The 18,216-nt window shown below is 44.7% G+C and overlaps 1 protein-coding gene across 4 annotated transcripts in view; it reads left to right on the top strand.

Annotated features, from left to right (window-relative positions):
• LOC129687462 (uncharacterized) overlaps positions 1-18,031 on the top strand; it is a 32,649-nt gene extending 14,618 nt beyond the window's left edge. For 3 of the 4 annotated variants that reach the window (XM_055621856.1, XM_055621855.1, XM_055621854.1), the window contains 2 exons: positions 4,953-5,077; positions 17,713-18,031. In XM_055621856.1, coding sequence (XP_055477831.1) covers positions 4,953-5,077; positions 17,713-17,845 — 258 coding nt within the window. In that variant the 3' untranslated portion in view covers positions 17,846-18,031. The remainder of the gene's footprint in view (positions 1-4,952; positions 5,078-17,712) is intronic. The other variant, XM_055621857.1, reaches the window with a different exon arrangement.
• Positions 18,032-18,216: the final 185 nt, after the last annotated feature.

The following is an 18,216-nucleotide window of genomic DNA, read 5'->3' as shown; positions in this document are numbered from 1 at the left end:
ACACACACACACACACACACACACACACACACACACACACACACACAGCATCTAGGACAGTTCCAAGGCAGTTCTTACCCAGCCTCGCAGATTGTTTGAACTGGGCCTGCACTCTCCTAGCCACGGATGGTTCCACCAATCCTAGACAGCAAAGAAAAAGCAAACTCTCCCAGGACTTGGCCAGCATCCCAATTTTCTTAGGGTCCCCAAAGATGACATTGTCTGCAGTCTGGTCTAGTCTATTTGGTGTTCTGTAAGCCTCTTGTATGCTTAAGGACATCTCTTTCTTAAGGTTGGGGAAATTTTCTTCTATGATTTTCTCAAAAATATATTTTGGGCCTTGGAATGTTCTTTTTCATCTATTCCTATTATTCTTAGTTTTTTTCTTTTTATGGTGTCCTTGATTTCTTGGATGTTTTGTGTCAGAAGCTTTTCTGTTTTTCTGTTTTCTTTGAGAGATGTACCGATTTCTGCAGTTGTGTCTTCAGGACCTGAAAGTCTCTCCTCCATCTCTTGTATTCTGTTGGTGATGCTTACCTTTGTGGTTCTTGATCTCTGCTCTAAGTTCTCTAACTCCAGGATTTTCTCTCTGTATTTTCTTTATTGATTCTAACTTCATTTTCATGTCTTGAAAGATTTTATTCATTTCCTTCACCTGTTTGATTGTGGATTCCTGTCTGTCCATGATGGCCTCTTTTTTTTTGTTTGTTTGTTTTCTCTTTATGTGCCTCAAAAAACTGCTATTGCATTGGGACACGGTATTGTGCTAAACTGAATTTGTGTTCTTGAACCAGGGTCATTTATATTTAGTTCCAAAATAAATTATCTCATTCCCGTTGGGGTGAGAGCTAGGATTGAAGACTCCATGTGGTGTAGAAATGTTTCCCATCTTTTTCTTGTCTTTTTTTCCTAACCACTTAGTCTTAAAGCTATCAAATGGGGTCAAGGCAGGAAGACATCTATGTTAGTGAGAGCCTGGTGTGGGAACCAGAGCCCCAACAAACTGAGTGGAGCTTTGACTCCATGGACTGTAGAGTAGACTCATTCCATTCTCAGGTAAATAAGGATCTGTTAAACACACTTACCTGACCTTAAAAAATGAGTAAGACAGACTTAGGGGTGCTGCTTCCACTATGGCAACTAAGGATGCCTCCTCTGAGGATGGAACATTGAACCTGACTCTTGGGAGTACAAGAGAGTATAGGCTCCGTGCAGAGCAGAGAATTAAAGCAAACACTAGGGCAGGTCTTTGGCATGCTTGAAAAAGGAGGAGGCTGGCCTGCCCTGAGGCCTCTCAGGGCTGGAAATTTACTGAAGTGGGACGCATTTATAAGGACAAAGATAAGGCCAGAAGGTACAGGACGGACAGGTTCAGGCTGCCTAGGCCATAGACAGTGCATGCAAGACCTGTGTGTGAGGGGAGAGAAAATGCTGGCATGGCTTGATGGTGAATATTCACATTCAGAGCCCTTGGTCTGAGTGTGGTTCCTGTGTAACCATTGATGGCTAACAGACCTCTGAGTCCTTGTCTCTGCTTGTCCATGGAAGAGACAAGTTTTCTGTCTCCATATCCCATGAGACATTGACTATATAAATAAATAATTACAAAGGGTTATTATACAGTTTCCTTGGAAGGCTAGGCTAAGAACACATGTGGATTCTTGGGGAATAGTCTCTGAAATTTGTTCTTTCCAGTGGGTTTTTCTCCCTTGTTTTTTGTCTGGGGTTTGTATGATCCATGGCTAAAGCAGAGAAGTTTCTAAGATCAGACTGTAGGTGGCGCAGTTAGACTTTTCTCAGGTGATAACCATGAAAGCAAGCGCGTCCACATTGCATGTCTAGACAGAGGACGTGAATGGAATCACAAAACCTTCAGACTGGAGGGATCCGGAAAGGTCATCTACTCCCTCTCTTGTCTTTAGAAAACCGGACTCCTAAATCATCTCTCTGCTGTGCGCCTTTCAAGCGCTGTTAAAGCTCCCCTGCTCCATGCTTGGCTCAATGACAACAGCCAAACGCGCAGAACAACAAATCCCCAATAAAATCCAACATGCGTGTGTGCGCACATTTCTTTCTTGGGGACAAAATTGCACCAGTGGGGCTGTAGGACACCAGAGCGGCTTTCTCCATTGTCATGGTTGAGTAAAGAATGTCTTTGCTTAACAGGGAACATTCTGTTTATCTGAGATGGAGCTCGGGGTGGAGGCAGGAAACAGGGACAGCACCAGGCAAGTAACATTCTAAACATCAGGATTAAGAACCAGTAGTGCAAGATTTAGAAACTGACAAACTCCAAGAGCTTCGGGAAGATCCAGGAGGAGGTTTGAAGAAAGACCGGTCTCAATTCTAGGGGGTTAAATGCCTCCATATTTTTTGATTTTCCAATACAAATTGACTTTTCTTGCTGTTTCTTTCCCTGTGGCTCTAGGGTTGGAACACAGCACCTCACACACATTAGGCAAGTGCTAAAGCTAAGAATTAATGATGCCGGGGGCTGCGGCTGGGCTACAAAATAAATAACCTGTGATTAATATAAAAATAAGTAAGTAAATAAATAAGTAAATAAATAAATAAATAAAAGAATTAATGGTGCCATGTTTAGAAATATAGTAAACATGTTTTTGGATGTTGCAGAAAAATTGTTTTCATGATCACCTATCAGCTCTTCTATAGGCTGCAGAGCGTGTACATGGCTTCCTGGAAAATCTGAAGGGAAACATAATATGTAGGAGTTGTCTGAATCAGAGGGTACATGTTTTCTGTTGTCATTGTTAAATGTTCACCCTGTGTCTTGTAGCAGTGTGATAGCGTAGCTGTCTTTGTGAGCTGCAGCTTCTTTCCCCCAGGATCTTATAATCTTGCCTAACTGCTGTGAAGGAGCAGGTCAGTTTGGAAACAAGAGATAGTGAGCAAATGGGTCCACTCCCACGTAGGTTCAAGCACTGAAGTCTGAATAAGAGACTATCAGCTAGATATATTCTTACACACAAATCATTTTGCCTATCTAGTATGTATCGAACGCTGAGCTGGGAGGTGGAATTAAGCAGTAAAGAATATGTGAAAAGTATGCTGAATATTTTGGTAGGACCCTGGTAGGTCATAAGTCAGCAAGTAGACTATTCTCCCCAAAGGCTCTTACAGGTAATTCCAGGGAAGGAAGGTGGCAGGCAAGAGCCGCAGCGAAACAGTGTCAAGGCAGAAGAAGCAGGGTGGAGTTAGTTCAGAGTTTTTAGAGACTAGAGACCACTGAAAATACTGAAGGTGGTTCAGCATGACTGAATGGAAAGTTCTGGAAGCCTGGAAAGGGACGGAGGCCAGAGAATAAGGTGTGGATGGATTCCAGAGGACTTTGTGGGCTCTGGAAAGAGGTGGTCTTATCGTGGGAAGGCACATGGAAAGACATTGAGAAGGGCATCTGGGGAGGTGATCAGACCACCCAGATCAATGTATGAGATGAATGTATGAGAGACACCTATGAGAAGGTGGCTGGAGACACAGCTTTGAGAGTGGCAGGGTGCGGCCATAGCCCAGAGGGTGAGCAGGGTTGGGGAACAGGGCCAGAACTAGCACCTTCAGAAGTCCCAAAGGGCCAACAGAAGAAGAGGATCCCACAGTGAATGATGCCAAGAAGTAGACAGAAATGTGAAGAGACAGTGCGAAGCCACAGTGTTTGTGGGATCACAGAGCCCATTGGAGGGTTGGTGGGGATCTGGTTCAGATGGGATGTGGTTTGAGAAGCTAAGGATGTTTGTGCACTGAAGGCAGGTGGAGGAGAGGCTTGGAGAATGGCTCAGGGACCCAGAGACTGGGACAGCTTGGCAGCTGCAGAGATTGAACAGTCTCTGAGGAAGGCGTTAGCTCTGGAGGAGAGAAGTGGCCTTTCGATGCCAGGGGAGGCTGGGAGGGGAATGTGGGCATCTGTGTCTTCACTGGCAAGGGTCTGAGAGCAGTCCCATGGTAACTTCATTTTCTCTGTGAGCATCATCGGTTCTGGGGGCACCTTCTCTGTGTAGTCAAGGGAAAGCTTGAAGTCCTTATTGAAGCAGGTATTTTGAATAGTATATGTGAAATGGTGAGGGGACTAGAAAATTCTGAAAATATTATACATTTTCTTGAAATTAAAATATAATTACATCATTTAACCCCCCCCTTTTTCCTCCAACCCACCCGCTCTCTCAAAATGTTATACTTTTAAAACCAATCTTGGCAAATGGAATTCATGGCTGAGGCAGGATGTAACAGTATTCTTCTCACTGTGAACGATCTACCCCTGACAGTTGATGGAGGGTGTGCTAAAGGTAGGAGTTCAAGCTAAAACTGTATGTTTTACTCTAATAAACATTTTGTGATTAAACCTAATGGTGAGGTGAACTGAAACAATTCACTTGACATAGCCAGACTTTATTTAAAAAAAATATATGAACACTTGAATGAATACATAACCACTAATTGCAGTAGGATGATATGAAAATCAGATGGCCTAATAAACTTTATAGATCTGGATGATAATTAACACAATAACCTGGACTTAATTAGATACTTGTATTAAATGCTGGCAATAAGCGGCTGCTTTGCTTGGATTCCACTTTAAGTGTATACTAAATATCACAGCATGGTCCAATAAGGAGAGGCACAAATAGAGCTAATGACGTTTGGAGAAATTGAGCAGGATAAATAAATCACGTTGAATTCATGTGGAGCCTACGGTGGGGGGAGGGCACAAGAGCACAGGCCCTTTCCCTGGTCTCATTCTCAGTGCAGGATGCAGTGAAACCTACAGAGTGAATTCCCTGGAGGCAGCATCCTTTCCTGTGGCATTGCTTTGGGAGAGGAGGAGTCCTCATCCCCTGGAGAAGGACCCATAAAGCACCAAGAAGTCTACTCCAAGGCAGGAGCTAGAGGGTTGCTTACAGTAGCTCACACTATAGTTTTGCTCTTTTTTCCCAAGCCAGGTTCACAGACAGGAAAAGAGGATGTGCTGCTTGGAGTCTACAGAAAATCCCCATCCAGGTCCCCACTCCACTCCACAGGCATTGTCTCTGCAGAACCTCCCTCTCTGCAATTGTCCTCTGCCAAGGTGAACTTGAAGCTCAGGAATGCTTAAGCATGAGGAAGCTTCCCACCCCTTCCTCCCCTTTCTTCTTCCATCTCCCTCCCCTCCCACTCCCCTCCTTGTCTCCTTCTTGTCTCTATTGTTGTGCTGGGGCATGAATCACACCATCCTGTGCACACACTCCTCCATAGAGCTTCAAAACATCATTCTCTTAAAGACAGGAGTGTTGGGGCTAGGGGATGGCTTGATTGGTAAGTGCTTGCTGTCCAAATCTGAGGACCTGGATTGGATCTCCAGCACCCATGAAAAAGGAGAGAGAGAGAGAGAGAGAGAGAGAGAGAGAGAGAGAGAGAGAGAGGAAAGGAAAGGAAAGGAAAGGAAAGGAAAGGAAAGGAAAGGAAAGGAAAGGAAAGGAAAGGAAAGGAAAATAAAAAAGCTGTTTTGGGCAGCATATGCCTGGAACCCCTAGGGATGTCAACCTCTAATTTCTGTATTCATCATGGACACATACACACACATGCACAACACATACACACACACACACACACACACACACAAAGAAAAACAAAAACAGGGGTGTAATTGCGTTACTGTGTATCCCAGCATGGCCTCCAGCTCATGGGCTCAAGTGTGGCTCTACCTCAGCCTCTTTGGTAGCTGGAACTGCAAAACACATGCTGTCATGGCCTCTCCCTTTTTAAAACAGTATTAAAGTTACATATTTATTTATCAGTTTGCTTACTTTAAGCTGCTTAGTTACGCTATCACTGATGTGCAGACCTCTGCACATATTGAATGTGTGCAGTAGGATGAATTTGCATGTATCACCACAGTCAAGACACATGTGTCCATCACTTCCAGCAACTATTGATGTCACCCATAGTCAAAACAAAGATGTACCCTTGCCCAGGTCCTCAGGAATCCTGAGTATCTTGAACCACACAGGCTTATGCTAAGGTCGAACACTCTGACCATCCCTGGCTGTATTTTAGGCCAAGACTCAGAGGCCGGAGAGCTGATGTTGGATATTGTGGGAGGGCTCAGCAGTGAGCACTGAGATGGCTGGGGCCTGGGACCCTCTTTTCTGCTCTCTTATGAAAACCCAGCTGCCTATTCTTCCTGAGAGCTTCCTTGTAAGTCCTGCCCACTGCTCCTATTTTATTGCCCTCCCTCCACTTATTTAATCACCCGGAAATGCCAGGCTCACCTGTGCTTGCTGCATGCTGGGGATGTTACCTTCACATTTGTCAGAGGATGTACTCCAGGGAAAGACTTTCCTAGGATGCCCATTCCTGTCTCTTCCTGGTACTTCCAGAAAGTGCTCCTCTCAGTTGGGCTGACCATTTGTAAGGAGGAGGATGTCAGCTTTACACTGCATGGTCCTGGCTTTGGATCTCACTTCCTTCCTCTTACTGGTTTTGAAGACTTGAGAAAGTTGTTACATTCCCATAGCTCTCTCTTCATCGTTAGTAAGATGAGAAAACCAAGGCCGTAGTGGACTGTAACTTATCTTGTTGTGCAAACAACAGGACAACCTACCCTTGTAATAAGTAGCCGAGTCTGAACCAACCGTGTGCATCGTGCATCGGCTGTTCAGAGTACCTTCACACAAGAGAGACAGGAGTTGAACCTTCTGCACTTCCGGTTCATACTTTGGCTGTAAGTATAACCTAAGCAGGTAACCACCAGGCCACCCATTATTGTACAGGTTCAATGCCCAGCAGAGGGTGAGTCCTCAGTGCAGCTGTTTAGGAGAGTGTGAGATTAATGTTTTCCTGTTGTAGTCATAGACTATGACTGTTCTTTGGCCCACTCTGTGTATTTCCTTTGTAGATCCTGATGGTCAGAGGCGGCAGGCATTTCATTTCTAATTTAGATGGCAAGGAGAACTTTGTCTATCCAGCCAGAGAGGAGCCCAATCAAATGATGCTTGCTTCAGTCTTTTCCTGAGTCTCGAATAGCATCTGTCTTCACTTAAATCAGTCATACAAATCTCCCACCTAGAACTAAACATGGTTGAGAGGAGACTAACATTCTGGGCATTTGTACATTTCATACGTGTGTCATAAATTAGAGGAAAAATTGAAAATTTACTTTCCTTAAAATAGAAAATAATTTCCTTTTTTTTTTTTTTTTGAGCCACTACAGACAAAATTATATATATTTAAAAAAATCTAGCTTTACAGAGTGCAATTCTAGAACCAGACAGCAGTGTGGACCAAAAGTCAGGCAGATTATATTTAAAGCCAGAGGTGAAGCAAAACTTACAGAGACAGGCCAATTGGTCTCAGCTCCTGCCTGTGTTGTTTGAAGGTGGTTTGAGCAACTGGCTGCCTGTTATTGGCTAATTCATTACCAGGCTACGTTACCATCTTGCTAACACCTCAAGTTAGGCTACAGTTCATTGTATAAGAAGACACCTGTACTGGGTGGGCTTATGTAAACTTGACGCAAGAGTTACCTGAAAGGAAGGAACCTCAACTGAGAAAGTGCCTCCGTAAGATCCGGCAGTAAGGTTGGGAAAGAGGATCAGTGGGTAAAGGGCTAGCTAGCCATGTGAGCATAAGGACCTGAGTTTGATTCCCAGCAGCCACACAGAGAGTTGGACATGGTGGCACATGTTTGGAATCCAGGTGTTGCAGAGGCAGAGATAGGGCCATGCGTGGCGCTGGTTGTCCAGCCAGCCCAGTCAAATCGGAATCAGTAATGTACCAAATAAAGATGAGAGAGCCTGTCTCGAAAAACAAGATGGACTTCTACCTGAGGAATGATGCCCAGTGTTCACTACCGTGTTCCACAGGAGCACACAGAGTATACCCCCCCACCCCCACCCCCCCCCACACACTCCTGCGGTGCCACTCACAGGGTGGAAAGGGACCAAAGAGGACAATTATGGGATGCTTGGGCAGAGGAAGAGGCTCTTTCTAAGAAATATAACCCGATTCCTCCTGCAAGCTTCACATTGTATTTCAGAAACCCATTCAAACATGCTCAGAGAAAGCACCAACCTGCCTACGTAACGAACTACAAATTAATATGTTATCAAATTAAATTGGGAGTGAGGCATGTAGGAAGGACATTTCAAGTTTAGTACACTGAACTGGTGATTTGATTCACACTGTTCTCTCTAAATGGTCCATCACCATTTTTAGTACAGAAAAATGCCACACCTGAGATAGCTTTGCATTAAGAACCATTTGGTTGCCTAATGGCTAGAGGCCTTGATAACATGTAGCAGCTTTTCTTTTCCATGGTGAATTATATAATTTCCAAAAATTCACTTGCTCCACTTTCTTTTGAAGTGAATGATTGTAACTTGTTTCTAGTTTTAAAATCATAATGAAAAATAATTTTGGAGCACCTTTGCAACATCATTGTTGTTTGGATAAATGTGGTATATTTCCCATTCCCCAACCCCAGCCATGTGTTATGGGCTTGGGCCATAGTCTCTGGTATATTGTGAATTAGTGGAACTGGTTGGAGAAAGGAGGAAGTTATGTTATTGGAGGTTTGCTTTTCAGTGCACCTTGGTAGTCCAGTCGCTTCTTTTTTGCTTCCTGACCAACAGAGGTGAGCAGCTTGCTCTGCCAACTGTCTCCACTGTTCTGCTCAAATCAAGCATCTTAACCGGCTAGGTCAGTTTTACTTGATATGTTTGTGTGGTTGGTTGGTTGGTTGGTTAGTTTTTTGTTTTTTTTTTTCTCACAGTAAAAACTCACTCTTCCCTCTCTCTCACTCGCACTGCTGGAGAGCTGTAAGCAAACACTCAGAGACACTAAACAGCACTGCCTTGACAGGTTTATGCCCTCTGCCTGTCACTCATCTCTTGGTCCACTTACCACCCACACCCTGGTGAGAGGTAGCTTTCTCTGCTTCCTCTTGCTCGAGGAAGGAGCTTAGACACCCAGCCATCATGCAGCTCGGAACAGCCATAACACTTGAGGGCAGCAGGCTGACTCCTCCTTCCCTCCCTTTGCTCCTCTCTGAGCCCTGCTCCACCTTTCCTTCTTGAGCTGGCACTAGTCACTTGCACTGACTTGTGGGAATCTTACTGACATTAACAACAGAATAATAGATACTTGAGAGGAGAGAGCTTACCGTCACCTTCCTTCCTGGGTCTTTAAAATGTAATAGTAATGATAGTGGAAGCAATAACCTTGAATGAATGTGATAACCAATTGCCAGGAACGAGTTAATAGAGAAGGCACTTCTCAGTGCCTGACGTAGACTGAATGGGCAATACACATCAACTCTTAGTGTTATAATCATGCATTAAGCACACATCATTCCCCGGCGGTAGGCCAAATCCTTTCCATGCATAATCTCATTTAATCAATGCAAGATGCCCCACAGAGTAGGAGGTATTATCAACCCATTTCACAGACGAAGGCATGAAGATTCTAAAAACTCAAGTGCTTACATCTGCACATCTGATACATGTATAATGGTTACTGAAAAAGTCTTCACAATGCATGTCTGTTTCCTAAGTCTACTGTATTCATCTCCAGATTGGGGGTAGCCTCTGAAGAGTTCTATCATGAAGGTTTAGAGCAGCATTTCTCAACCTGTAGCTCATGACCCCTTTGGGGGTTGAATGATCATTTCAAAAGGGTCTCTGAAGACCATTGCAAAACACAAGTATTTCCATTATGATTCATAATATTAGCAAAGTTACAGTTATGAAGTAGCAACAAAAATAATTTTATGGTTGGGGGAGGAGGTCGCCACAACATGAGAAACTGTACTAACGGTCACAGCATTAGGAAGGCTGAGAACCACGGATTTAGAGCCTTAGTAAGCAGGAAATGCATCTGAGTTGGAAAGAGGGAACAATAAAAAGGAAGACATTCACCAAATATGACCTGTATGCTTATTGAGTATATGCACTTGTTATTTTATATATGCACATGTATGTATCAATGTGTTGATAAAGACCTCAGGGAGCCAAAGAGACAGCTTAGGGAGTAAAGGTGCATGGTGCTAAGCCACACAGGCTGAGTTTGATTCTCCAGTACCCACATCACGGAAGACGAGGACTAAGTCCTACAGGTTGTCCTACAACACACACATACACACACACCTAATAATGGAATAGTTCTTTTAATTAAGTACTTAACTTACTTTGTACTTATTTTTTCTTACCTCAAGGATTATTTATTTATTTATTTATTTATTTATTTATTTATTTATTTATTTATTTATTTTAGAGCTGATGTATTTACACAAGATCACTGAGTTAGCTGGCTAGCGGTTTATTCAAAATTCAAACCCAGCTTGGCCTCATGTCCAAGCTGAGGCTTCTTTCTGCATAGGACTCCAGGCTGTTCATTTGTGCACCAATTCTCCACCCTACGGAACTGCCACTACTTCAATGATAATTTCACATTTCCCACTAAAACAGTAAAATGGCCCATCAAGAGAGGTTAAGAGGGTAGCTCCCTTAGAGAACAGCCAGAGAAAAAGTCAGACAGTCGGTTTGGGGGATGATTTTCAGTACAAAACTGCTTAGAGGTGTGAAGATGGATGGGCTGACCTCTGGGGTCCTTTCCAGTCCCAGAGCTTCAGGATTGATTTGCCAATGAAAATGTCAAGCCTTTTCTTCCATAAGATGATGTATGGTAGCCTGACTGCATTTCCCCACTTCCATCCTGGCCCCTTACAGCTGATTAAAAAGCCAGGATTAAATTAGCAGAAGCAGTGGGAAGGAAGAATTTCTTCAGGAGTGATAATGTTATCCTAAGAGAAGGCAATAAGGGGAGGAGTAGGAGGAGAAAGCATGCACAGCAGTCAGGGAGGTGGAGGCCAGTCAGGGTCCAGATGCTGCCGAGCCACAGGGACCATCACTTTGTATTAATCAACAGGCCTGGAGCATAAGCCACCCTTTTGTGTGTAGCAGAATATATACTGTATACACGATGTGGTCTAATTGAACAGAACAAACACGTATGAAAGAAATTGAGACGTGTGCATTGTAACCAGGGAATAAGAGGCTCAGCTTGGACTCTGGATTCAATCAGCAAAAGTCCACTGGATGCCTGCTTTGTGCCACGTACACCTTTCTAGGTAGCAGGGCACAAAAAGAAGCCTGAAGGATCTGAATCTTAGCCTCCTGCAGCAAGGAGAAGACAGGCAAGACACCAAGGAGATCATATGCCATATTAAATAGGAAGCAAAGCGAAACCAGATAGGAAGCATCAGGGCCTGTGGCAGGAAGCAGTAACATTTGGGAGGCTAACGGGTGTCCACGGAGAAGGAGCTACTGAGTGAGAGCTGAGAGAGGCGGAGCAAGTCGGGTGTAGTGCCAGGTGAGGGGATGGCAAAGGTCGGTGTGAGCTGCCTGGCATCTTATGAAACACGGACGAGAACCTGCAGTGAGGGTGGGGTCAGAGGTGACAGGAGGCAGCTGTGCAGCGCACTGGACAGATGTGAAAGGATTTGTGGCTTTCAGATGGAATGAGATGGCGCTTGTGTAGGTGGGAAGAGGCAGGTGATCTGACTAACGCTTAAAGGGGGGTCACTGTGGTCCAGGATCTGAGTACGGGGACCGCACTATACCCTGGGAGAGGAAAGCAGCGGGACCAGGATTCCTGCACTCACCAGGCCTGGAGTACTATTGAATCCAGGGAGATTAATCAGGTTCTGTACATATTAAAATACTACTTGTTAAAAGGTGAACAGGAAGACAAGCCTCTGGAAAGAAAGAAAGCTTTTGCTAATTATCTGCCTCTCAATGCTTCTGTCACATCTTGTCATCTCAGTTAAAGAACAATGAAGCTGAGGTGCAGGCATGGCTGGAAGGGAGCTGGCTGATGCTTTCAGCTGCTTCCAGCGAGAGATAGGAGCAGGGTCCCCTCCTGCATTCAGGCAACTTACCCACCTAGAGCTGTACTGGTGTGTTCACACAGAGATATGAGAAGACATGAGACTCCGGCGCTTGTCCACTAGGAGCCCTTGGTCTGGCAAGAGAGACAGGTGTAAGGGCATCAACGCCATTGCGATAGAATTGATGGCGGGCCCCGGGGCAAGGATGAAAACAAAAGTAGGGCATTCAGCTCAGCCTGCAGGAAGGCAGCCAGTGAGATTTGAAAATGAAGGAGCTAGCCAGGGGACAGTCAAGGAGAGGCTTTTCCAAGCAGAAGGACAGCAGGTGCGGAAGCACTGAGGTGTGACCGAGCACGGGGCTGTGGGCCTGCGAGGGCTGTGTGGGTGGATTGGAGGAGGAACGCCAAGGCAGGGCTATGAGTTCATCTCAAAGGCTGCCCTGTGCTTATGGGCCCTGGTAGAAATGGGGGACTCATCCCACGGTACTAGAAAAACTAACCCTTGGAGCATACTTAATTTCCGACTTCTGTCCTCGGTGCCTTTAAATAATCAAATGCTATCTGCGTGAGGCCGGGAGACCCAGGCAGTGATCCATCCTGTCTCTGCTCCTTGCCTGACCTCGGCTATCTGCCGAGCAGAAAATCTCACAAGCTTCCCAACATTGCTCTGAAAACAAAATGAAATATGTCCGTGAAAACATTCCCTAAAATGTTCAAGAACGGCTTGCCATTTAAAAGTGTCTAGCCGAAAGAGCTTTGAGAATTGGCTGGTAGCAGTGTCTGCTCAGGGTGCCTGAGCTTTTCACTGCTCTGGGGCCCTGCCTGGCCTTGGGAGACTCACAGCACACCCATTTCCAGCTCTTCCCCCTTTCTACACAGGTTGCAGCATCCTCCTAGCTTCCTTTTCTTGAGGTAAAGCACAGACTGACACTTCTTTTTTGAAAGTTTTAAAAAAAGATTTCTTGATTTTTCTTTTATCTAAGTGAGTGTAGTGTCTCAGGCTTATGGGCACCACGCGCATAGCTAGTGCCCTTGGTGGTAAGAAGAGGGCATCCAGTACCTTGGACCTAGAGTTATGGATAGTTGTGAGCCATCATGTGGGTGCTGGAAACTGATCCCGTGTCTTCAGCAAAACAAGTGTTCTTCCCTGCTAAGCCATCTTCCCCAGCTGCAGACTACCACTCCTGGACTGTCATCTTCAGATCTGCCTGATGGTTATCATTAGCTCTAATCTTCTCTAAGCATATGGCCTGGCCTCCTATTTTGTCATACACACACACAAATGGGGTCACTGGCATGAACTTCTGCTTCCTCCCACCTCCATTAAAATAAGCAGCAATAATCTAGACTTCTGTATCATTTGTTAATCCCCTTATTTGAGATCTCTCCCATTCAGTGTGCCTCCTCACCCTATTCTGGCACACACACTACCTTCTCTCTGTCCCAGCTCATCTGCTCAATCACTATCTACTTTTATCTTTGGAATCTTGCTCCATCCTTGATCCCCCACGCCCCTCTTCAATAGAGTATTCCCTAGCTTCCAATTGGCTCGCTACCCTGTCTATAAATGCATCAAGACTCAGCTGTGCAAATGCAAATCTCTTTTGGCCTCTCCTTTGCCTCTCAGCCAAGAAACTTGAATAGGGCACCTATACGTGGTGTCATGACCTCCTCACTCCTAAACCCACTTGGGGACTCCTACCTGCCTTCTGACCCCACGACTCAACTCAAGCTGCTTTCAAAAGCAACACCTCCAGCCAGTGAGAGCCAGTGAGTGACCCCAGGCTCAGTCTGAGCCTGGCATTTGCTATGTTTCTCATTTCAGTCCTTGGCATCTCTCTTGAGTCTCCTCCCTCATCTCCTGCCACTGATAGGTGTCCTTATCCTCCTTTGCCCTCCTCTTAAGCAGATGTTCACGTTCCACCTAGGGCTTCCTTCCGGCCAGCTGACTTCCGCTTCCTCAGCACTGGGTTTCCGGATGCCTACCACCATACCCAGCATTTATGTGAGTGTTGGGGATCCAAATCCAAGTTCTAATACGCAAGCAGCAAGCACTTTACCCACTAGCCCATCTCTCCAGCCCTCATCTGAGATTATTACTTTTAATTAACCCCATCAGAGCTGGCAATGACTCTCATTTCTGTAATTTCCTAGCCACAATCTTTGGTTCAGGCTATACTCTCTAAGCTTTCTTCCTTGAACTAGTTCAGGTGTCAGCTTCCTTCGATAATCCTCTTTATTCATTTCTTCATTGGCCCCTTATTTCCTTCCCTCTCTTTGCCCCATATCCACATTCAACACTGTTGCCAGAGAAAAGGTTTTAATTTGTATTACTGATTTGATACTATAACAAAATAATTTGTATTACTAATTGGATACTTTATCAAAATATTTGGCACAGGTGAACTTTACAAAGAAAAGAGGTTTATTTGGCTCACAGATTCTGAGGCTGCCAGTATAAGATTAGCAATCCACTGGGTTAGCTTCTGGTAACAGTCTAATGACATGTAGCATCATGGCAAGAGCACATGGGGAAAGAGATCAGATAATGTCACTAGACAAGAAACCAGAGACTAGGTCGGGCATCAGGTTCATTCTTAAAACACCTTTCCTTGTGAGAACTCAGGAGTTCTGTGGGAGCTGCATTAATTTTTTCTGAAGGCAGTTTCCTTACGGACCCAAGAGTCTACCCTGAGGCTCTCTACATCTTGAGGGTTCTACCACCTCTCACGATGCCACACTGACAACCAAATCTCTAGGAACACATGAGCCCTTAGGCAATAACCTCAAAGCATAGCAAAACATCAGTGGAAAGTAGTCTAGAACCCTATTCTGATCTGGACAGTCCTCAGCTTAACACCAAATTCAGAAGGGCTCCCCCTTCTCTCCTCCCCTACACACACAGCCTTCCAGCTGGAGGCCCTCCTTGATCCAGCTTTTCCCTTTATGTTGAAGTGTTCTGAGAACATTTTCTCCCTGGTGGAGTTGTGACTCTGTGAAGCAACGAGGCCAGGAGAGCCCACACGACATCACCACCCTCATCCTCCTACCAATTAAGTCAATTCCACAGGAAATGGTCCCAGCTGCAGGTGGGGCTCCTTACATTCCCCTGAGAAAGACATGAACATGTGGCTCCTGTCCACAGCTCTCCCACATCAGAAAAGATATATCTTGGACCGCCTGATCAGGACTCATGCCATCATGAGGAATAAAGGGAGAAGGAAGAAGTTGATATGAAGGCCCCCACCCAGGGAAAAATGCATGGGGTGGGGAGAGCAACAAATAAAGTAAAACAAGTTAGCACTAGGATGCTATTAAAATGGTCAAAAGCCAAACAAACAACAACAAATGCTGGCAAAGGACGGTAAGTGGATAGTAGAGGGGACTTCATTTAGTGCTGCAGGGATTACAAGTGGCCCAGCCTTGGGAGAGGAATGATCCAGGTGATGTATGAACTGAAAGTTTACATCCACATATGAACTCGCAACATGGATGTTCACAGCAGTTTTATTTGTAATTGCCAGAAATTTAGGAACAACCATGATGTCTTTCATATGATGGCGATTTCTTCTGGTGATGGCAACTTCTCCATAATGGTTCATTGACTGCAACTGATGTCACACTGTGGTGTGGGGTGTCAAAAGTGCAGCAATTTTTGCACGTAAGAGGACAGACAGCACATTAGGACAGTTCACACAGCTGCTCTCTGGACTTTCTGCTCAATGTTGTGAACGTAAAGCTACTCTGAAAAAAAAAATAGTGTTTATTCATTTTAATAAATAAAGCAGCGCACCCCAGATTTCCTGTCACACAGTTTCAAAGACACACTCATAGGCCACACTGAATGTTGCAGTGATATCAGCCTATGACACAAAAGGTAAACAAAACTTAGGATCCTGGCTTCCCAAGGAAGTGTGAGGGGCAGAGCCCCTGCATACACTGGGAATGGGCATGAGTGTGTGGGTAATGAAGGCACCACATTTTTGTTATGGCAGCTTAGACTTTACCTGACCCTAGGGGAAAAATGAAGGAGTAGACAGGTTTGGACTGCACTGTTGTTCAAAAGAATACTGAAGTGCTGGGAAGATAACTCAGCGATTAAGAACACATACTGCTCCTTCAGGGGACCTGAGTTTGGTTCCTAGCAGGTACATCAGGCAGCTCACAACCACCTGTAACTCCAACCTTGGGAGATCGGAAGCTTTTTTTTTCCGGCCTCTGTGAGCGCTACACTCATGTTCACATACCCACAAACTGACACATATATACACATAATTAAAAATAAAGAAATTCTTAAAAAGAGAGCATTGAGAGGGAGGTGACCGCCATTGCTAAAGAAGAATGAAATAAAAACCGATAAGGAGAATGGCCACATGAGCCATTGCCCATCCCAAGCACGACCATGAAAAGGGGTTAGAGAGCTGGCATGCCAAATATGAAGAACTGCTATTTGTCGTTGCCTGCCTGATTTCAGACTAGGCCTTTCCTTGGACTGTGTACTATAGCTACAGATTCTCCCAATCACTGAGAGTGAGGGCCTTTTTTTTTTCTATTTTAATTTTTATTTTACTTTTTATGTTTCCATTTTGTTAAAATAGAGTCTTTTCTCATATAATATATCCTGATTGCAGTCCCCCTCCCTCTTCTCCTCCCAGTTTCTCCCTACCTCCTCTCCCATCTGGATTCCCTCCCTTTCTGTCTCTCATTAGAAAAGAACAGGCTTCTAAGAGAAAACAACAAAACATAACAAAATAAAATATAAAAATAAAACAAAAGCAATCACATTGAAGTTGGAGAAGGCAAATCAACAGAAGAAAAAGAGCCCCAAGAAGGCACAAAAATCAGAGACCCATCTGTTCATACACTCAGGAGTCCCATAAAAATACTGAACTGAAGGCAATAATACATACAGAGAGGGCCTGGTGCAGATCCATGTAGACCCTGTGCTTGCTGCTTCAGTGGAGAGAGAATTTTTGAACAGTAAAATAATTATCCATGAGGGCTGGTGTCTTAGAGTTATTATTGCCGTGACACTTGTGTTGGGGGGAAAGAGTTGATTTTGCTATTCATCCTTATCACTGGTCGTCATTGAAGGCTGTTAGGGCAGGGATTCCGAAAGAGCAGGAACCTGGAGGCAGGACCGGAGACAGAGGCCAGAGAGGGGTGCTGCTCACTGGCTTGTTCCTCATGGCTCGCTCAGTCTACCTTTTTATAGCATACAGTTGCATCAACCCAGGGTGGTGCCGTCCACATTGGCTTGGCCCTCCCACATCAATTGCTCATTAAGGAAAGGTTTCTACAGGCCTGTCTACTGCCTGATCTTATGGAGACATTTTCTCTGAGGCTTCCTCCTCTGAGGTGACTCTAGCCTGCGTCAAGTACACATAGAACAAGCTTTGATACCCCAGAACCTATGTGAAAGGATCCCCGAGGGCTTTCTAGAAAGCTGGAGTAGCTGAATGAGGGAGTTCCAGGTTCACTGAGAGAGCTTATCTCAAAAATGATATAAGGTGGCAAGCAACTGAGGAGGACATGTCTATAGCCTACCCTGGTATGGTCTTTCCTCTTTTCCCACACTCTTACCCTGACCCACTTCTTCCCAGTCCTCAGCCTTCCCAGGCAAAGACAGCCTATGGGATTCTTCCCTGGAGAGGAGAGGAGACAGCGTGGAAGGAAACGGCAAAGCCTTGAGGAGACTCTGTTAAAGATAGAATGGTATCTTCTCAGTAGAGGGAGTCACTTGATCCTTCCAGTGAACCCTGGGAAAAGTGACACCTCTATTTAGTGCTGACCTTAGCTCACCCGCATTCAGCACGGTCTCTCTTTCCCTCCCCACAGAGATGTGCTTGCTGGGAGAAAAATCAGCCTCCAGATTGCTGGAAGATTTGTTGAGTTTTTCTTTCTCCTTTGTCACCTGGTTCTTCAAACTAAAATACAAATTACATCCTGGAGAAGAAAGGAGGTCACATAAATAAGGTGGCTGCGGCTGATGAAAGGGATTCTACAAAGGAGGTGACATTTTGTTTGCTGAGCTGCTGTAATGAGAATGTGTGGGTTTCAAAGCATTTAAGCTCTGTTGATGACTTTGGTAAAGATTGTTTCTAATATATGTGTGTTATAGAATTTTTGAAAAACACAGACAAATACAAGAAGAAAAGAAAAGAAAAAAAAACCATGACAATCTGTTTAGGGCTTGTTTGGTCTTTAGGTCTTTTCACTTTTCGCGTCTCTTAGCATCTTCTTTCTCTCCCTGTAGAATGGAGCCACTAATACATAATGTCCTTTATTGCTTAGTCATACATACATACATACATACATACATACATACATACATACATACAT

Source organism: Psammomys obesus, unplaced genomic scaffold, assembly GCF_907164565.1.
Source record: "Psammomys obesus unplaced genomic scaffold, mPsaObe1.curated_primary_1811, whole genome shotgun sequence".
NCBI lineage: Eukaryota > Metazoa > Chordata > Mammalia > Rodentia > Muridae > Psammomys > Psammomys obesus.
This window is presented reverse-complemented; position numbering and strand designations above follow the sequence as displayed.